The sequence below is a fragment of the Echeneis naucrates genome, chromosome 22 (genome assembly GCF_900963305.1).
Source record: "Echeneis naucrates chromosome 22, fEcheNa1.1, whole genome shotgun sequence".
Classification (NCBI taxonomy): domain Eukaryota; kingdom Metazoa; phylum Chordata; class Actinopteri; order Carangiformes; family Echeneidae; genus Echeneis; species Echeneis naucrates.
In genome coordinates this window covers 13794646-13814366 of record NC_042532.1, presented here as the reverse complement: position 1 = coordinate 13814366, position 19721 = coordinate 13794646, and the positions used below count along the sequence as shown (strand labels likewise).

At 39.6% G+C, this 19721-nt stretch overlaps 4 protein-coding genes across 6 annotated transcripts; 3 read left to right on the top strand and 1 right to left on the bottom strand.

Moving 5' to 3' along the window:
* The first annotated feature begins 2113 nt into the window (after positions 1 to 2113).
* Positions 2114 to 4297, top strand: LOC115035793 (uncharacterized). Its single transcript, XM_029493799.1, has 3 exons — positions 2114 to 2809; positions 2960 to 3027; positions 3411 to 4297. The coding sequence occupies exons 1-3, from the start codon at positions 2342 to 2344 to the stop codon at positions 3511 to 3513; spliced, it is 639 nt and encodes a 212-aa protein (XP_029349659.1). The 5' UTR covers positions 2114 to 2341; the 3' UTR covers positions 3514 to 4297.
* Positions 3966 to 8321, bottom strand: LOC115035791 (kelch domain-containing protein 1). Of its 2 annotated transcripts, none has more exons than XM_029493797.1 (14): positions 8181 to 8321; positions 7766 to 7879; positions 7521 to 7591; positions 7190 to 7307; positions 7006 to 7118; positions 6654 to 6741; positions 6427 to 6510; positions 6239 to 6319; positions 6088 to 6146; positions 5822 to 5931; positions 5644 to 5716; positions 5419 to 5503; positions 5020 to 5072; positions 3966 to 4765 (listed from the first exon to the last, which is right to left on the bottom strand). In XM_029493797.1, the coding sequence occupies exons 2-14, from the start codon at positions 7871 to 7873 to the stop codon at positions 4624 to 4626; spliced, it is 1185 nt and encodes a 394-aa protein (XP_029349657.1). In that variant the 5' UTR covers positions 7874 to 7879; positions 8181 to 8321; the 3' UTR covers positions 3966 to 4623. The 2 variants fall into 2 exon arrangements, with proteins under 2 accessions (XP_029349657.1, XP_029349658.1); XM_029493798.1 differs by having other exon boundaries at positions 7766 to 7875; positions 8181 to 8304.
* Positions 8322 to 9417: 1096 nt separating this feature from the next.
* Positions 9418 to 14036, top strand: pole2 (polymerase (DNA directed), epsilon 2). Its single transcript, XM_029494028.1, has 19 exons — positions 9418 to 9514; positions 10165 to 10265; positions 10362 to 10437; positions 10648 to 10725; positions 10874 to 10967; positions 11059 to 11133; positions 11235 to 11318; positions 11476 to 11532; positions 11635 to 11683; positions 11767 to 11839; positions 12045 to 12217; positions 12303 to 12392; positions 12496 to 12550; positions 12673 to 12732; positions 12817 to 12894; positions 12991 to 13099; positions 13390 to 13566; positions 13746 to 13813; positions 13903 to 14036. The coding sequence occupies exons 1-19, from the start codon at positions 9444 to 9446 to the stop codon at positions 13919 to 13921; spliced, it is 1587 nt and encodes a 528-aa protein (XP_029349888.1). The 5' UTR covers positions 9418 to 9443; the 3' UTR covers positions 13922 to 14036.
* Positions 14037 to 14497: 461 nt separating this feature from the next.
* On the top strand, positions 14498 to 19710 carry klhdc2 (kelch domain containing 2). 2 transcript variants are annotated; one of them, XM_029493610.1, is made up of 14 exons: positions 14498 to 14572; positions 15200 to 15478; positions 15578 to 15657; positions 15751 to 15868; positions 16021 to 16133; positions 16449 to 16533; positions 16716 to 16799; positions 16938 to 17018; positions 17146 to 17204; positions 17629 to 17738; positions 17818 to 17890; positions 18030 to 18117; positions 18201 to 18253; positions 18366 to 19710. In XM_029493610.1, exons 2-14 carry the CDS (start codon positions 15215 to 15217, stop codon positions 18487 to 18489), a joined length of 1332 nt encoding a protein of 443 aa, XP_029349470.1. In that variant the 5' UTR covers positions 14498 to 14572; positions 15200 to 15214; the 3' UTR covers positions 18490 to 19710. The 2 variants fall into 2 exon arrangements, with proteins under 2 accessions (XP_029349470.1, XP_029349471.1); XM_029493611.1 differs by having other exon boundaries at positions 14512 to 14572; positions 15206 to 15478.
* The last annotated feature ends 11 nt before the right edge of the window (positions 19711 to 19721 follow it).

Here is a 19721-nt window from a genome sequence, read left to right as displayed (position 1 = left end):
AAGTTTTCCCACTAAGTTTCTCCAGCGGTCAAGAGTTCATCTCTGTGACGTACTTTCAACGTCAGCACAACAGCAAAGGCTCTAATTTACATTTGGTAATCTAGCAGATTAAGAGGAATAGCACAAAGATAAATAGGGCTGACCCTGGTTCTTTCACTACAGCTGAACTCTCTTGGCGGTGCTGAAAGTTGTCCTGACAACCTTATGTCACTGTGTCAGAGTTACGTCTCCGCTCTGCTCATCGCCATCTGATTATGTCTTCGCAGTCTAAAGATGGAGGTTTGTGCGTCTTCTTGACCCTGGTGTGTTCACACTTGTGTACCCGGATGGGATAGGGGGCCCAGACAGTTTTACTGGAATGACTATGGGTGAGCTGGTCTGTTAAATACCCTTTACAGTCATATGGCAGGGACAAATGCTTTGTTGGCTGAAAAAAAACAACAACCATAGTTTTATTTGTACTCTGCAAATGGAACAGTTGAGTCATAACAATTACAATTTCTCACACATGTTCACCTCCTGTTGAGAGGAAACAAAAGTATCAATAGGACAGAAAGCAAACTCATAGCACTTATTGCACAGCAAACTATTTGACGCAGGCTTCTGTTGGACCTAATGTACGATATAAAAATGTGCAGGAACAAGAACAGAACCTATCTGTCAAGTCTTTGCCCGTGGAAGAAGAATATTCTTGAAGGAGGGAGAAGCCAGACAAACCACAGTTATGTAGAGAGCTGGGCTGTGGCCCCAGTCTTGCGGCAGATCCTCCCCCTCATCTGGATGTTGTTGAGTTCCTCTCCAGATGTGCCTGTCTGATCTTTTTAATGATACACTGGTGGAGGCAGAGAATAACAGAAATCAGGGCTGCAAACAATACAAACAAAGCTCTATGAGAAGTTGACAGGTCAGCATGTTTGTGTACTTTTGGTTTTTGGACTTGTGGAGACACAACAAAGCAGCTGCTGCACAGTCAGGATGAACTTGAGGTTTTTCTCTTAAGCTCCTTTACCTCTAAGGAAAATTTGTACCTTTGGAGAGTTAGTAGGAGCTAATCATGATGGTGATGGCACATGAATATGTTTCTGTTTAAGTAAAATACACGTGAAGGAGGAATGGTCTTTCTACACGTGATGAACATATCCAACATTTTTGCTTATGTTCACAAGGGTAAAGCTGGTCTTTCCCCAGTGAGACATCTGGGATTTTCAGGCTGTTTTTATCTTCTCACACTCACAGTTGGGGGGGGGGGGGGGGGGGGGGGGGGATGCCAGTTGCTTAAACAGCAGGTGTCTTTGACTTGGTCATCCTCCAGAGAGAACAGGTTGCACAGCCGTCTGGCAGGCACACACACACACACACACACACACGCACACCAGCAAGGAAAGAGAGGAAGAGGAATTTAATGAAAGACAGCAAACATCTTCGGAGGGCGGGGGGCTCTTGTTCTTGTTGGACAGCTCTGGGCTCAGAGATGTCACCACTTTGTCTTTCCAATGTGTGAGTGAACTAGACAAAAGCTTTTTGAAGAATCTCTGGGAAGCCCAAGCTGTTGGAAAGGAATGCCCCCTTGTCTCATATGGCTCACTGCTTCTGTCTCAATCGGTCAGTGTGTGTGTGTGTGTGTGGGGGGGGGGGGGGGTCGGTGAGCTGGGGGCCTCCTGGGCCCGGCAGGAGGACAGGAACTCACTCACTCTTGACCTCACTTGGCTCAATAAAATCTATTAGCTGAACACAGACAAGCAATAGGCCGGTGACTGCTGCTGATGTGATACAAATAAATCAGGTTAACTGCTCCTATTAGCCTCTTCAGCTTCAAACCGTCTCCACTCTTATGTAATCCCTTTATCATGGCAGCCAGTGTTTCAACGTAGCACCGTGTAAGATCATCATCTTTCATCAAAAGAGAAGAAAAACTGCATTTTCTGCCCAAACTGGAATCTACAGGCGGAGGTGTAGCAACTAAAGTAAAGCTGTGACTTGTTTCCGCTGAGTTGATGTTGATGGTGGAAGTATAGAAGCCGTGTTGTGTTTGAGTCCAACTACAAGAAGGCGGAGTTTCCTCCTGAGTTAAACTGCTGTTATGTAACAGATCCTCTGCCTCTCCTCCGACGAGGAGTCGCTCCAAAGTTCACAGCCATCGGCCCTGACTCCGGTCTGTGGACAGGGAATATGCTCTATTTTAGCGAGCCAACTGCGTTACACCCTTTGGCCTAATTGGAGTCTGACCATGAAAACTGCCGAGCATCAAGTCTTTCTTGGTTAATATTTATTCTTACGGTGCCTGAAGGAGGATTTTTTTGGAAATGGGACTTTGGACTTAGGTTTGGAAAAGTAACCGGACATGGGCAGCTGTCCGAGCAAGAAGAAAGTTGCGCCTGCGTGTGTCAGCGAGGTAAACGTGACCAAAACCTCTGTCGGTGTCACTTCACCCAAACAGGACTCTCGTCCATTCAAGCCTCTCAACATCCACGCAATTTTGCGCAACGTGCGCAACCGTGCGCAACCGGAGTTCCACAGCGATGGGCACGACTCTGACTTTTCCGGGGAGGAGGGTGAGGGGGTGAAAGATTATGAGGAGACAAAGAGCGTCTCTGGAAAGAAAAAGTCTTTTATTAAATCTAAAACTTACGGACTGTGCCACTTCAGCCGCGGTGACGCCGAGGAGGACTCGGCTGCTCGGCCCGGAGCGCCGGGAAGAGCCGAGGAGCCACGTGGCTCACACGGCGGGTCCGGAGATGTAAACAAGAGGCGCAAACATGCTGTCACACACTTTAAGAAACACACACCTGTGTGCCCCAGTCAACACAATGTAAGGAGTTTTTCTACTGCCTTTGTTGCTAACATTATCAAGGCAGCTGTGTGTTTTTACTGCAGTGTGATCTTATCCTGATCCTTGAGAACTGGCGAGCTGATCTGAGAACACATGATGTGCTTTCTCTCCTCTCTTGGGTTTTGGCAGTTCTCCTCACATGGCTGTCCGACCAGAGGGGCTTTGCTGGAAGCTGTTCCCACACCAGCAAAACAACCGTAAGTAGAAAACTAATAAATAATTGATTTGAGCTCGGCGGAGTAGTAAAAGCCGAACTGAGCCAGATCAAATTCACCTTCAAGGGATCGAAATACTAACCCCTTGTTCTCAGTGCAGATCAAATTAGTCAGACGTCTGCAAGTTGCACACAACAAATAAGGATTCGTTTTTGCTGTTGCTTATTTGTTGGTACAAATATATGTGCAAAGTCCAACTAAAGCCTATTTATGCAACATAGCATGTGGATATGAATCAGGTGACTTTCGCTGTTGTGGTTTGGTTTAGTCAAAAACAACAGCTACCTGGTGGGGAGATAACACATGAGAATGCAAGTACATGTTGCTTTCCTGTTTTCATTCGCATCTTGTTTATGCTCCCCCAGGGCTTTTGGGAGCTGTCATGGCTCCTCTCTCACCATGCCGGCCATCCTGTACGATGGATCAGAAATGGAGCTGATGGACACAATTGAGAAAGAGTTTAGTTGACCCCCAGTAGAGGCAAGTGCAGCAAAGACACCTCTGAGTTGTCTGCATGGGATAGAGCTGTTTGCAGAGGATATTGGTTGATGAACCGAAACAGCTGCACTGCATTTACACAAGTGTTACTTAAGACAATATGGTGCAGTGATGTTCTAACACCAGATTGGCCCAATGTCAGGAAGTTTTTGTGTCAGAGACCGAAGCCATTTACTGTCAGAGGCCTTCTTGGTTTGTTATCCGCTGCCACTCTCTCAGTCCTGCTGGGCTCCCACAGAGCATGTGTCTCTTAACTGTAACTTATGTTGATTTGTGGAGAGAGCACAGCCATTTCTCTTGCACAACAAATTGAGCAGTAAAAGCACATTCTTAAAGCCTCGTGACTCGCTATATTCAAAGATAACATTTTCCACCAGTTTGGTGCACACAGTGTATAGTTTTCCATTAGTGGCAATCGTGCAAAGGTATGAGTTTGGGGTTTTTTATTTGAGGTTTCAAAAGTTCCTGTACTTCTCCACCCTTATGAAAGAGGAATGTGTGGCCACAGAGAGATTTCAGCGAGGTTCTGCTTAGCCCAGCTGTGTTATTGCTGAGGACTCAGACACATTCAAACACATGGTGCCACTTAGCGGTAGGAAAGAGGAGTTTTGGACATGAACGTGCACACATTTTTGAGAAGTCAGGCACACTCTCTGTCAACACACTGCACTACTCTGTTTAAGGAAAGCTGCATAAAAAATTTATAATTTTGTAATTTTTTTTTTTTTTGCAAATAAAAATTGACAAGCTTTAATTTTGATAATGTGAATACTGTGTGTGTTTAAGTTTCAGAAGTTTCAGAGTTGACTTAATTCACATCAGTTAAACACTTCTTACTTTATATACTTACATACTTTATATTTAATCATCTTCTCTGTCATCATCACAGGATCTTTTTTTCAGAGTTTTGAGGCAGAGTGTACAAAAATTAAAATGAGTTCTGCAAAAAATTAAATAATAAACTATGACAGCATAAAATATTCTGAACCACGTATTTAAAATAAAATGATCCTCACACTGAGAGGAGTACAGTACTGTAAAAAATTGCATGATATTGCAATGTACTTGGTATTCAGATATTTAAGACTGCTTCTTCTTTGACGGCCTGTAGAAAGTCATCCTCCGCTGTACTGCTCTGAGAAGTTTAGGAGGCAGAAAGTGAAGCTGCTTTCGGAGCCTCTCATTGTTTCTCACATTCTTGGCAATGTAATCCTCACAAAGCCTGTCAGAAGATAAAAAGTCTTTACTTTTCTTACTTCTATTTTTGGAAAACGGCTCTGAAGTTAATAAAAAGTAAGTATAAGTAAATACAACATTCTCTACAAAGAAAGATACCTTTTCAACAGCAGATAGTTCTATTTCAACCAGAGATGGTATTGAATAAATGCCTCTTGCTGCATAAAAATAATACGTATAATATTTCTGCTGCACTTTTTCTAAAAATTCTTGTGAAAGATAATATAGAAAGATTCATACCTGAATAGTGGATATGGTTGCATCTGGAAAACAAGTGCGTCATTGCAGTGACCCTGTAGAAAAAGATGTGAGTTGAGCAAAGGTCTTTGAAAATGTTTAACTTATTTTTCAGAAAACTATATTGTTAGCACACAGTACCTTCTTTTACAACCATGCATTTTAAAAATGTCTGGTATGATGTCGTTACAAGGGTGGGCCTAGTTTTTGAGTGCACCCTGCTCAAATTTTGATTCAAAACATATATTTGGTTTCTCGTAGTTTTGGAGTTCACATTGATACAGACATAGACTTTTAATTTAGAAAAGACAATTTCCAAAGGTCTGTACCAAAGTGACACCAAAGTGTGTTTTTTTTTTTTTTTTCATTTCTTATTTTTCAATTTCAGTCTGTGGCACTTACAGTGTCTACTAGGAGAATGTAGTCGCAACTTCCACCAAACACAATAACATCAGAGTCTTTTCCTGGACACGCCGTGTGCCACAACCTTGAGGAGGAGAGAAGTGAAAAGACTCCCAATTTAAAATGTGCTCATATTCTTACAGAAAACAAGCTTAACATCTGTTAAATAAATATACAAGATACTGCAGGGTTTTTCATACATGCATAATATTGATCAAGTGCTACCTTGGCTTGTTCTTGTAGGGATGTTCCACTTCTCGCCATTGCTTTGTTTCGACATCAAGAAGCCACCCATCACCTGGATTTATATTTAATGAAAATTCATTATGAAAGAAATAAGTATAAATTGAAGGGGGAAAAAAATTATAAATAAATGTAATTAGTAAGTTTTTGCCTTTCTTACTCATTGGCTTGCAATCTACACTGAGACCTCCAAACAGGAACAAGGAGGTGTCTGATACCGCTGTAAGTGTGTGCCACGATCTGCCCACAGGATTGGTCGACACAGGGATTCTACAAGATACATTTTTCACACAGTCAAAGACAATCTTGGAAATTAAACATAATACCAAATACGGAAAATACATATATTTTTTTTTTCAATTTCTCCTTGCAGTCTACTATATAAAACAAAAAAATCACACAAAACAATTTCTCTTCAATTCTTACATTTCGGACCAAGTCCATGACTCAAAATTGAGACAGTGAATGTCACTCGTCCTGGATTCCTACATTGAAAAAAAGGAGGGGGATAAATTACATGTGGTAGACTTATGTAGCCTTATATAGAGAAGAGCTCAGCAGCATGTCGTGTTCTCACCATGACCCTGCCTCCACAAACATATCCTCTGCAGCCAAGTGTGGCACTGGCGTGGGCAGCCCTTGGGGCTGGAGCACGACCCTGAACACAACCACTGTCACAATCAATGTATTTTGGCACCTTTCTAATACTAATTACTTTAAATGCAACTAATTTCGTTTTTGTGTATACATTGTTTGTTACATTACATGGGTTTGTGGTTCATTCCAACTGGCTTTCATGGGGTCAAAGACATGAACCTCATTGTTCCATCCCCAGAAGACGTCCTCCATCTGAAAGCAATGGCATAGCTATGTATTGGCAAAGAAAGTGGGTTCTACAGTTTGTAATGCAATAAGCAATATTTGTTGACCAGATTCTGATATATCTCTTTCAGGACTGACACATTTCAGAAACAAAATTAAAAAAATGTTACCCATGTAGCTTCATCCACAACGAAACTTCTCTTCCTACTATCAACATCAGTCAGTAGTTTGTGACCGTATCCTCCAAAGTAGATTATCCTGGGTTATAAATAAGAAAGTCACCCACAATTACTGTCATGTTCACAACTATGCATATGTGTAATAAAGAATAATGTAGAATACATAATTTAAGAAGTGAGCCAAGACATGGACACAATGCATATTCAATAGTTAAAAGAAAAAATATTGGACTATAGCTACAAACACTAACTGAGCATTAACATGTAATAATTATGGAGTGGTAGTACTGTAGAGCAGCAGTCTGTAGAAATTCTCACTCATTAACATCCTCACAGAGCTTACCGTCCTTTATAAACCCAGCAGGACAGTTTGTCCCGAGGTGAGGGAGCAGAACCCATCGCATGCACGATCTTCTTCCACGTGTATTTACCGTCTGTCAGGTTCACACAGTGGATCTGTTGGAAGGAAAGTACTGATCACTTTTAAGTTTTCATAAGCTGTGCGGTGCACAACTCATCAGCCTTACCTGATTGGTCTGTCCATTGTCATCGCAACCTCCAAATATGTACATGCATCCATTCAGGGAGCAGCTGCAGGTCCCAGACATGGAGGGAGGGACTTCCCCTGACATGTGAAATACTTGCCTTTAGGAAAAAAAATGTGGATATACGACTCAGATCATGACATGGGTAACAGCAAAACACTCCAAGCAAGTGAACATGTTACACTGCATTTGTTTGTGGGTCTGAAAGAAGAGACTGAATGTCACACGTAAAGGTGCCTATTTGTTACTTGTTACTTATTTGCTCTGTTTTGACAGGCAGAAATATTTAATTTAATTAATTTAATGTTCTTACCATACACCTTGTTGCAAATCGTATGCCCAGATTTCATCATTGGGTAGGAAAACTTCATCATCAGCTATTGACTGTAGAGAATAAAAAGTGTGTTTTAGAATTAGATAAATTTGTGCAGCATTAATCTGTCTTATGTAAGCAAAAGAAGTGCTTGTAATGTTCCTTCAAGAACCGCGCATTCATGATTTGCTTGGTGTTATGTTGAACTGAACAGAGAGAGGGTTTGTTGTTTATTTGTTTCTCACCATGTAACCGCCCCAGACATACAGCAGGTTCTCCTCCACCACCGCCGTGTGTCCGCTCCTCTCCCGGGCCACCAGCTCCAGGCAGTGGCTCTCAAACGCCGGGTCCATGGCTGGCTGTCATGAAAGGAAACATCCGAGCTGTAAATAATAAGAATCTGACGAAAAAATGTCACCCGCGTCGTCAGATACTGTTAAAGGATATAATCCGAGGAGAGCCCTGACATCAGAAAAACATGTTGTTGGAGATTTAAAAAATAAAAATAAAAATAAAAAAAAGACTAAATGTGATTCCTAAGTTATTGTTAGTAAGATGTGTAGCGTCTGATGTAACGTTTGGTTACATGCTGCTACTGACAACAAACAGCAGCTGAACACAGAAAGATTTCACATTGTGTTTTTTTTTAAACATACTCACAAAGCTAGTAGCACTTTCAGGCGGCCTTGCGGGGTTTTCTCATGTTGTGGAGAACAACAACATGTTTTTGACGTGACATAAAGACAGCTTTCGTCCGTCGTTCCTGTGTTCATGTAGGTCCGTCCTGACAGCTGTAAGGCAGGACGCGCTTCCGCTCCTCCCCGTTTTTCAAAATAAAAACCCTCACTGAGCACTAGGGTGTGATGTCAAAGCAATGTGTTAAATAATAACTATGTAAATACAGTCTGATAAATGGCTTTATGCTTTAAACCATAAAAAAACATACAGTTAATTTTTAGTTTTTTAAACTTTGAACTCAAAGTAAATTCCTTTTGAAATTCTAAATATATATTTTTTTAATTGCTAAGTTTGGCCATTACTTTTTTTTTCATTGCAACTAACAATGTTGAAATCTATTCAACATTAGCAACTATAACAGAAAAGTAAAGTAAACATTAGCTACAAATGCAGACCCCATCACAAATGCAATATTGATAAGAAATAATAAGAATTTAAAAAAAAAGACAGGTAAGTTACATTCAAGGAACATTTACCAAAATATACCACAACATCCTGAAGTGAAACTGAATGGTATGTGAAAAATGATGTCAGTAGCTTTTGCTATTAAATGTCTATATTATACAGGAAAAAATATCGTTTGCATCAGCTGTTAAATGTGTCAAAAAGGTTGTTTGGTTTGGCTATGAAGGGTTAGTACACTTTTGACTACATCATGGAATAGATTTTGCCAGTAATGATTTCATGTCCACCATATATATATAGTTTCCTTTAAGTGCAAAGTAAAATATTATAATGAGACTATCTTTAATCTTAGCTGCTAAGTCTTTCATATAACAAGTTTAATATTAATTTGAAGTGAAATGGCTAGGGTTAACACTGCAGTATGAATTAATGTCAGTAAACTTAGTAGCTAAATTTTGCATTAAATAATAGAAAAATCTATTCAAAATCTATTTCCACCCCCGAGAACAAAAGAAGGCTTGCCTTAAAAAAGCATGCAATGCGCATTGGTTCACACGTTTTACTTTTGTGGCTTGTTGATTTTGATTTATTTTATTCATTGATTAAGTTATTTATTTATTTATTATTTTCTTATGAAATCACCAACCTAATTTTGAGTCTCGTTACAAAACTTCCTTTGAACGTGACCAACTGCCGACTCTTCGGCGGAAGTGACGAAACACATGCGGAAGTTGACATTTAGCGCCAAAGCTTGAGCTGGACAGGGCGACTGAAACAAACATGGATGTCGCGCGAAAAATCAAGACAAAAGTGTCGTCTGGCTTCAAAATGCGGGGACTCATCTTGAGACCGTATGTAAAAAAAAGTTGCGCTTTAACGTTGTGATTTTTTTCAGTAAAATTATTATCACTCTGCGTTATGTGTTAACTAAATATATTTGTTTACTCAGTGGCATGAATAAATACTTTCTGCTTAAATTTGTACCAGCAGGAAATAAATTATAACACAAGCAGGTTTTCAAGCTCCGGTATGGTTTTGTGCTCCAGTGAAGACTATATATTAACATATATAGGTTGCACATTAAAATAGTTACAATTGAACTGTTTCTTCAACTCCTGTCAACTTCTCTTTAAAGTAGGATCCACCTGCATTCACTGATTTAATCAATAATTATTTTTCAGCGTTTTCACCTCACTTCACCGTCAGTTCTTTGCACTGATCAGGAGAAGAAGATTTATTTAGATGTGTTATTAGTCCTAACTAGCAATATCACAATGTAGAAATAGAAGTAAAAGTAACAGTATGAGAATCAAAAATAAATTAACATAAAAATTTCATGAACCAGATATAGCTTGTGAAATTTGTCAGTGGAACAGGTACATAAGCACATGCATAAGTTGATTTGAGAAAATATACATTTTTCTGGTTGTATACTATAGTACAGTATAGTTAAAATGAAGAAACAATAACAAGGCTGTTTCTTTTTCCCTTTGTGCTCCAGTGAAGCCAGCAGATACCTTGTTGAAGTGCTGGAGTCAGTCAGTCCCTCAGAACTGGATGATGTTATTGAAAGAGTCTTGGATGCGGTGGAAAAGCAGCCATGTACGTACAGTACAGTCTCTTTGTGCAGGTCACAGTGTGTTTAATGTACAATCAGCTGTACATTTACATGTGTCTGTGTCTGACGTTTTCCTCCAGTGTCCTCCAGTATGATAGAGCTGTCTGTGGTGGAAAGCGCTGTGCAGGACTGTGCGCAGACTTCAAATGAAACCATGTCAGTGGGACTGCAACTGTCAAGTTTCTTGTGTTTTCCTCAGTTTTTATTTCTTTAAAAACTATTTTGTTTTGAGTAATGTATACGATGTTGTAATAATGTAATCATTTGATGATTTTTACCAGTCAATTCATAATATGTTTTTACTGTATAATCAGCTTTATTGTGCCATAAAGAAAATCTTAGTTGAGCCATTCAACTCTCTTCCAGAGATAATGGTTTCAACATCATTGGAGCCTTCGATGTGCCCAGATACATTTACAGTGTGGAGCGAAAGAAATTTCTACCGTAAGTGAAGGGCCAGTTTCTTTCTCTTTTGCGCTAACGTATATTTTAAAATATTTAATGCTGCTGTATAGGTTGAAACCTTCTGCAGACCTTATGTGCTGTGTTTGTAGGGAGTTTTAATAGCTGTTATGTTGGCCTTTTTATTCAGCATCAGCATGACTAGACATCCAGTCCCTAGTCTGTGTGGGTTGGCCAGAGACAAAGCTGAACTCTTCAGGGAGCGCTACACAATCTTACAGCAGGTCAGTATGACTGGCTTCATTGGCCACACTCATTGGAGGTTTAAGTTTGTGTAGTAGTGTTTACTGTAATTACAACATATTTTTTTTGCAGCGTACACATCGGCATGAGCTATTCACTCCACCTGCAATAGGAGTTGCTGTTGAAGAGGGCCAAAACAAATTTCAGGTCTGAAACCTTAACCTTAACCATAAACCATTAATTTTGAGCTTAAAGTTAAAACAGTTTACTCTTTCATTTTACTAAGACCATTTTATTTTCCCTTTTAGCTGAAGACGATTGAAGCATTGCTTGGTAGCACAGCTAAACTTGGAGAGGTGATAGTACTTGGAATGATCACGCAGCTGAAAGAGGTGATTTAGTGACACAGATTAGTTTGCATACATCAATTTTTATGGGGAAGTTTCCACTGAAGAAGTTTGACTTTTTTCTTGAAATTGTGGATTTAAGCACTTTCTGATATTTGTTTAATTTGATATAGCTTCTAACTTTTTCTTAACAATTCTTTAGGGTAAATTCTACCTGGAAGATCCAAGTGGAACCGTACAACTGGATATGTCAAAAGCAATATCCTTTAATCTGTTTGGCAGAGCCTGCAGCAAAAAGTGATTATATTTCACAATAAGTCTATGTTCTTAGAATAGATGTATTTCTTAACAACATTCTCACCAGTTTCATAATGGCCTGTACACAGAATCTTGCTTTGTACTGGCAGAAGGTAAGATACCTGCAGTTTTGACAAATCTGTGCTAAGATTAAAATAATCTATTATTAGAGGTAAATGTTTGTTTTGTGCTGTAGGCTGGTACGAGGATTCAATTTTCCACGTCAATGGGTTTGGTTTTCCCCCCACAGAACCATCATCGGCCACAAGGTGAACAGATTTGTAGAAATGTTTTAGGTGGACTTGCAAGTTAAAAAAGTTACCTGCCTATGTAGCGATCTTTATAACCTCATCAACTTAATTAAAAGAATATATTCTACTAAGGTATAAGCTTAGTTAAGTTACATTTTACTGAACTTAGTTTTGACCATCTAGTTCCTGTTCCATCACAACATGGTCCTTGCTTCATTTCCAGGGCATATTATGGCAACATGAACTTCTTTGGTGGTCCATCCAACACTTCAGTGAAGGCTTCTGTCAAGCTGAAGCAGCTAGAGGAGGAGAATGATGACGCCATGTTCATCATTGTTTCTGATGTGTGGCTGGACAATGTTGAAGTGATGGAAAAGCTCAATATCATGTTTTCAGGTCTGGTAATGCATTGTAGTCTTAAACCTTGAAGGACACCAGTGAGACAGCAGTATCATTAAGTTTGTTGTTTTTGCCCTCTCAGGTTATGCCGCGATGCCCCCCACCTGTTTTATTTTTTGTGGAAACTTCTCGGCTACACCATATGGAAAGACACAGATCAAATCGCTCAAAGGTAAAACCATTGTAGTCATTGATAATCTATTCTACATCTAAAGATCTCTTTGTTAAGAAATAAATGTCTGCAGGACTGAATCTGAATAATTTTTCCCTTTTAGAGTCACTGAAGGCTCTTGCTGACACAATATGTGCATACCCCAGCATTCATAGCAGGTAGGGTATGACAACATTGTTGCGCTGGTCCTCTCTGGTTCCTTCTCAACTATTCTAATTTCCACATGTTTTGGACATGTTTGCACATGACTTAACGTAATTTTGTCATTTCAAACCCACAGTAGTCGCTTTGTGTTTGTCCCTGGTCCTGAGGATCCAGGCCCAGGAACCATCCTGCCAAGGTAAACAGAGACATGTCAATTTTGACATAAATATTTGATTGGTATCCAGTAATTTGCACTGATGTGGATAAATGTTCCCCCCAGGCCTCCCCTGGCAGACCACATCACTGCGGAGTTTAGACAGAAGGTGCCATTTTCCGTTTTCACAACTAACCCGTGCAGGTGAAAGCAACATGTGGCTTCAATTACTTATGAACATTACTTGTGACAGAAATTTACTGTAAAACTGAACTTTGTCATGTCATGTTTTCCTGTCAGGATCCAGTACTGCACCCAGGAGATCGTCATTATCAGGGAAGACCTTGTCAACAAGATGTGCAGGAACTGCGTGCGGTTGCCTAATAACAATCTTGACATTCCCAACCATGTGAGTCTCAGCCTTTCAAAATAATCCTTATCATCCTTGAGTGAAATTTCTCTCTCTATGAACACATTAGAATATTATTAATTGTGTTATTTTGAGGTCTTATGTGTGATGACAGTGTTTAAATGCTAGACATGCACTTTGAGGTGTCAAAATAGTTATTGCAAAGATTTTAGTAAACTGACTTAAGTCTCAGCTGAACATTTTAACGAAATGTGTAAAATTTCTGACTGAAGACAACATGAAACTATCTGTAATTTTTATGAATGACTAATCTTTTGCTCTTTTCCCAGTTTGTTAAGACCATCCTATCTCAGGGTCACCTGACTCCACTGCCTCTGTATGTCAGTCCTGTTTTCTGGGCGTACGATTATTCCCTGTCTGTGTACCCCGTCCCTGATGTCATCATCTTTGCAGACAAATACGACCCATTCAGCATCACCAACACAGACTGCCTCTGTGCCAATCCGGTATGAAACAAAATAAATGTAATTAAAACATGCATTTATCTTTGAACAGAGCCTGATAAAAATGTTTTGTCAACTGGTATTTGATTAATGTGAACCTTTGTCTCACCATAGCCCCAATACAACTTCATATCACTCATCACTATCACTCAGACATGTTGTCTGTAATTTTATTATGACAGGGCTCATTCCCAAGAAGTGGCTTCACGTTTAAAGTGTACTACCCATCCAACAGGACTATTGAGGACAGGTAGGATGTGTGGTATTTAATTTTTTCATGTCATTCAGTACAGCCTTTTGTACTTTCAATGCACTAACTCATCTAATTTGTTATTACAGCAAACTTCAGGGGCTCTAAAGAATACTGTGGATTTACAAGTGCAACTTGTTTTTACTTGTTTTGTACATTGTCTTTGTATTATACTGTATGTTTAAAATGGAGTTTTGACCAATCTCTTTTCAGTGTTTTTTTTTTTTTTTTTTAACTTTGTATGTATGCTCAGTTATGAAAAATAAAGATTTTATTATTAGAATATTCTGACATCTTTGTGTATGTATGATAAGTCTACCTTGAAAACACAATTTTATAGATCTCTGAAAAATCAGCTCGGAAGACCTATAACACCATCTTCAATGAAGGTTTTGTTCAATTGTGTTCGTATGTGCAGGTAAACAACTCTGCTGCAAAGTTATTGAAGCGTGAAGACCTTTATTTTGAAAGTTTTCGACCCAAATATTGGTTGACTTGGACTTATTTTAAAAGAACGATAGAGCTGACGCTTTTAAAACAATCACATAATTACATAAAAATAAAAGCAAATAACTGTATGTTCGTGGGTGTGTGTACATGGCTACATGTGCCTAATTTCTGATTTGTTATGCCGACCTTATGGAGATACCGGATGTGAGGAGCCGTCCACTTCCGGTCGTGCCCCCAGACTGCTGTGATGACCTCACAGAAATGGCGTACTGCTTTTGAAATTCACAGGAAAAACAAGCGTCTGACAAGGTAAATCGGCGGCAGGTGTGACTGTGCTTCCCTCCGCCTGAAAGAGCAGAAAGGACAGCTAAGTCACAAACGTGCCGTGCGTTATTTTACGACATTAACTGCGTCTGATTCAGAGTTTTCAGTGTAAAGTGCACCCCCCCCCCCCCGAGGCTAACAGCCATTATCATGTTAACTCATCTGTCGGTTTGCATGCTACGAGTTGACGAATTATTTTAATTGAATGTGTAATAGTCGTGTTTAAGTACTTATGCAAAAGGTAAGCTAATAACTGGCGTTATTCAGTCACCTAAATATTTAAGCTAGCAAAGTAGGTCACGGTTATCATGCTAAAGGAGACGCTAACGTTGAGTGGCTGTCCTCAGGCTGCTGAATTAAAGCTGACGAAGTGAAGTGGACTAAAATGCTGAAGGTGTACATGGAGGGAAAAAAAAAACTATCCACACACAGAATACGAAGACATACAACTATGACTTGGTTCTCTTTGAACCAGTGAAAATAAAAATAAAAACTTTCTTTCGTTTTCTGTTGGTTTATTTTTAGATAACTGGACAAACCAATCAGCTAGTAAAACAACCCAGTCATCACACATCTATCTGCTTTCTCTCTCTCTCTCCTTACTTTGACAAGGGACAGCAGAGAGACATGGCTGACAGGGTGGCAGACATGGAGGAGGACATTGGTGAAGGGCCAGCCAGACAGGAGGACAATGACTCAGATAGAGACGAAGATGACAGACTGTTTGCTTGGATGGTAAACGATGACATGGATGATGATGATGAGGTGGAGGACGAGCAGCCTTTAGACACCGAAGCATCTGAATCTTTTGAGTTGGACACACCAGCTGAGCGAAGTGGTCATATAGCAGTTGTTGACAGAAATGTCATGTATGTGTGGGGTGGATACAAGGTAAGGGTTTTTTTTGTTATGTCTTAAAACTACACTGTAGTTGTTACAATGTGTGTTTCCACATATATTTATATGTATATGATCCCTCCTCTGTACAAGAATGCTCAAACCCATGGATTCTTGGACTTGTATTTGCCGAGAACTGAAATCTGGACATACAATATGGAGTCAGGTGTATGGTGAGAATTTGTATTATTCTTATTAGCACTAAATTAGTTTACAGGTATTTTACACATAAAATAGACATATATTCAAACTTCTCAAATTCACAGGACAAAGCATGTAGCCGGAGGTAACCTACACACGTCTATGTCAGGCAGCTGTGGGGTCTGTGTTGATGGAGTCCTCTACCTTTTTGGAGGTCATCATGCCCGGGGAAATACAAACAGGGTACAGTTTGTGTTATATAAAGCAAATTTCCTAACATTCTCTGTTATTTTCAAATGATAGCATAATGTTTTCGCATCAGACCTTGAGGTATACCAGCCATCTGTTTCTGCTGAATATCTTTGTGCTCCTTTATTCTGTGCGATGATTTTTAGATCTACCGTTTGCCCCTGAGAGCTCCCAGCCTTGTGTGGGAGGAAATGACTGATCTTAAAGGACTCCCACCTTCATCCAAGGACAAGTTAGGCTGCTGGGTTCAGAAAAACAGGTGATGAATTACTAAAGTTCCCCAACTCGATTTTATTGTGAAACATCAGTGTGATAAACAGATCCTCAAATTATAATATTAAAATTCACAGTTAGTGTTTGCCTATTTAATTACATGGGTAATTATGAAATGTGTTAGGTTTGCAATTGTATTATTCAAATGAGAAATTATTCTTTTTGCCACAAAGTAGCAGAAATAAACACTAAATGTTCTGAGATGTCTTGCCATAGTTTAGACAGTTACTGCCCAAAATTAAAAAAGGCAATCACATATTGTTTTCATGGAAGTGAGTTTTAACTGTAATTGTTTTCACAGATTAATATTCTTTGGGGGTTATGGCTACGCTGCACAGGGACCTCACAAGGGAATGTTTGAATACGATGAGTCATCCTCTCCTGTGGTTTGTAGACAAAGATCCTTTTCACACGATAAAAGAAGAAATAAATTGTCCTTTATAGTTGGTTTTAAAAAGGAAAAATGGCTGCATCCTGTTGACTTGTTTTGTATCGGGTATATTTACTTTGTGTGTAAAATTTGTTGGCTTAAAATGTAAATGTATGCCATTGTGTTAATGTTCCTCAGTGGGACAACCCTGGGCGAGGCTGGAACAATCACATCCATATCCTGGACCTGGAGACATATACATGGAGCCAGCCCATCACCACGGTAAGTACATGCCAATTTCACTACACACATGCTGGGAGCCAAACTGCCTCCACCTTTTTAATCTATTATTCAGCCTACTAGTCTGTCAAATATCTTTGATACGATTCTTCTTCTCTTTGTTGGTATGGCCTATTTTAGGGGAACACACCATCACCCAGAGCAGCTCATGCCTGTGCCACAGTTGGCAACAGAGGCTATGTGTTTGGGGGAAGATACAAGGTAAGAATCTCTTCTTTCATAATCATGAACTGATCAGGTTTTGTGGCTTTACAGATGTGGCAAATTCAAATGTGGGTAAATTCTGCCTCATGACACCATTTCCTAAGAAATTTCCATCGGTCCACAGAACTATCGACTGAATGACCTGTACTACATTGATCTGGACACATGGGAGTGGCATGAGATGTGAGTGTTGTTCTTCTTTGCTCATGTTGTGGTTTGTGTCTGGCATCTGAGAGTCAGGATATTTCTTGGAAATTCTCGTCAGCTCAGCTTTCATTTTATGTGTGATTTAATTGTGTAAATAAGACTGAATTTCAACACAGATTCTATCGAAGAATAATTGGCTCCACTAGCAAACCACATGATGGCTTGAAGGGGTTTATCCCAACATATTAAACTTGACAATTTAGCTGTTAATCTGAGAGGACAATAAAAAAAAATCTTCTTAAAATCAGGATGGCTGCAGGGGAACCAGGCACAATATTGGACATAAGCCAGAAGTGATCCGATCTTCTTTCCACTTGTCTATATGAACACAGTACCTCTATCATCCAGTTCTCGCTTATCTTTCTGACATTCAAATGCTCCCGTCTGATTCTTCCTGTAGGAGCGTTCCCCAGCAGTGTCCTGTGGGCCGGTCTTGGCATTCCTTTACTCCTGTGTCATCAGACCTCATCTTCCTCTTTGGAGGGTTCACCACAGATAGAGAAACGCTGAGTGAGTTGATACTTGGTACCAGAGGAGGGATATAATCAGTCACCTCAAAACGATGCCTGATCTCACGTGTCTTTTGCAGGTGATGCTTGGTTGTACAGTGTAAGCAAAAACGAGTGGAAGCCTTTCAAACACAGTTACACACAGAGCCCCAGGTGATAATCTCCTCCGTCAACATTTGCTTGTTAATCAGTCTTAAGAGAAATGACCCATTTGCTGGCTGGGTGTTGATGAAAATGCTATGTGAACTTGCGGAATGCAGACAATTTTTGACATTGTGCTCGTGTATTTCAGGCTGTGGCACACTGCGTGCTCTGGTCCTGATGGGGAGGTGTTTGTGTTTGGCGGTTGTGCCAACAACCTGTTGTCTCATCACAGAGCTGTAAGCTATACATGAAACTTTCATAAAGCATAATTTATTTAAATGTTTCTTTTTTACTGAATTTAAATGTTTTTATTTGGCAGGCTCACTCCAATGAGCTATTGATTTTCAACGTTCAACCAAAATCACTAGTTCGGTGAGTGAGTTTAGAAGCAAAAATAATATAGTGCAATATGGACTTATCTTATACTTACAGCTAAAAGTGTTTCTTCATTTTGTGCTGACACGTACCTGTACCTTTCCTGCAGGTTCTGCATGGAGGCCATTCTGCAGCACAGGGAGCGTTTGTCTAGTTATTGGGACTGCTTGCCAAAACCTGTCTTGTACAGCCTCAAACAGAGAATGTCACGCGTCAACACACTGGGCTCCTAGATGGAGATGCAGCCAACAGTCTATAGTTCAGAGGATTACAGGGACAATGTGTATGTATGGCTGGGATGATTGTTTCTCTCAGAGCAGGTAGTTCTTACAGAGCGTTAGTTCAGTGTGTTTGGACACTTCCATACATAAAGCAAAATCTTTAAGCAATAGTCAACAGCTGTAGATTTATTGGCAATGGGTCCTGGCTGGCACTTTCAGTTTCACAAGCGACCCATGAAGCCGTTTATCAACTTCTGTCTATTGTCCTGTATATCATTAATCTAGGTGAGCCTTCAGCAGAATAGCAGTGATGATGTTAGCACAGCATATACAAGAGAGCAGAAGTCTGCCACTACTTTTGGATTAGTTGTCATTGTTTGTTTTGGGTTTTTTTATTTTTCCTTAATTTAATTTTTCTGATGAAATGCCATCCCTCCCCCTAAAAAGATGAATATGACAGAATGATTTACATTAATGCATACCTACTACTATTTTACAAAGGTTACTCAGTTCTTTTAGCAACTACAGCTGCAATGAATGTGCTTCAGGGGAGGTGTTTTTGTACTAGCCAGTGGAGTATTTGGTACATCCAAAATGGACAGAAGCACTAAAACAACAGCTTTCTAAGGGCTGTCTTAAGGAATCCTCTAATAAGCTGCATTGTATGGTGGAGATCAGTGAGGAGTAAATCTAGTCTGGAAAGGTTGCAGGACTTCATGCACCAGTCAGATGCTAAAATAATGACTTTCGCTGGTCTTTCTCAAAAACCAACTTGAAAAAGTCTTTATTGTCTTAACACTAAGTAGTACAAGTACACAGTACAAGCCTAAAACTTTCTGATTCTTTGATGATTCCTTTAACTGCTGTTTGGGAAATTTTGGGTACAAATGTTTGCTTAAGTTCCCACAGACCTAAAAGTACTAAATAGATTTTTGGTTTCATTTGTATATAGTTATTTATATGTTTGGGAAGTCGTGTGAATTCATGTTCAGAAACTGGCTTTAAAAGCCTAATAATTGTGAGGAATGGCTCTTATAGCGTTGGAATTTTATTAAATTAATAACTTAAAATATAAGTATAGTGGGTGTTCAGCCACATTGCACTGGAATGCCTCCTGTCAGTCAGGCTTTGTATTTGCTTGGTTTGCACAATGTTCCCTTTTATGTTTTGTATTGTAGGATTTGATGCATAGTGTTACTTTGTACTCAAAGAATAAACATTGTTGTGTTTTGATATTCAGCTTT

What these genes read in the sequence shown, in the direction of transcription:
- LOC115035793 (XM_029493799.1), top strand. Translation starts at nt 2,342, where the DNA reads ATGGGCAGCTGTCCGAGCAAGAAGAAAGTTGCGCCTGCGTGTGTCAGC. An exon ending in TGTGCCCCAGTCAACACAAT is followed by an intron (nt 2,810 to 2,959) that starts GTAAGGAGTTTT and finishes GGGTTTTGGCAG; the next exon opens with TTCTCCTCACATGGCTGTCC. An exon ending in CCCACACCAGCAAAACAACC is followed by an intron (nt 3,028 to 3,410) that starts GTAAGTAGAAAA and finishes ATGCTCCCCCAG; the next exon opens with GGCTTTTGGGAGCTGTCATG.
- LOC115035791 (XM_029493797.1), bottom strand. Translation starts at nt 7,873, where the DNA reads ATGGACCCGGCGTTTGAGAGCCACTGCCTGGAGCTGGTGGCCCGGGAG. An exon ending in TGCTGGGTTTATAAAGGACG is followed by an intron (nt 6,742 to 7,005) that starts GTAAGCTCTGTG and finishes TTTATAACCCAG; the next exon opens with GATAATCTACTTTGGAGGAT. An exon ending in GGAATGAACCACAAACCCAT is followed by an intron (nt 6,320 to 6,426) that starts GTAATGTAACAA and finishes GGTTGTGTTCAG; the next exon opens with GGTCGTGCTCCAGCCCCAAG.
- pole2 (XM_029494028.1), top strand. Translation starts at nt 9,444, where the DNA reads ATGGATGTCGCGCGAAAAATCAAGACAAAAGTGTCGTCTGGCTTCAAA. An exon ending in GAGCGAAAGAAATTTCTACC is followed by an intron (nt 10,726 to 10,873) that starts GTAAGTGAAGGG and finishes CTTTTTATTCAG; the next exon opens with CATCAGCATGACTAGACATC. An exon ending in GCTACACAATCTTACAGCAG is followed by an intron (nt 10,968 to 11,058) that starts GTCAGTATGACT and finishes TTTTTTTTGCAG; the next exon opens with CGTACACATCGGCATGAGCT.
- klhdc2 (XM_029493610.1), top strand. Translation starts at nt 15,215, where the DNA reads ATGGCTGACAGGGTGGCAGACATGGAGGAGGACATTGGTGAAGGGCCA. An exon ending in TGTTGTCTCATCACAGAGCT is followed by an intron (nt 18,118 to 18,200) that starts GTAAGCTATACA and finishes TTTATTTGGCAG; the next exon opens with GCTCACTCCAATGAGCTATT. An exon ending in CAACCAAAATCACTAGTTCG is followed by an intron (nt 18,254 to 18,365) that starts GTGAGTGAGTTT and finishes CCTTTCCTGCAG; the next exon opens with GTTCTGCATGGAGGCCATTC.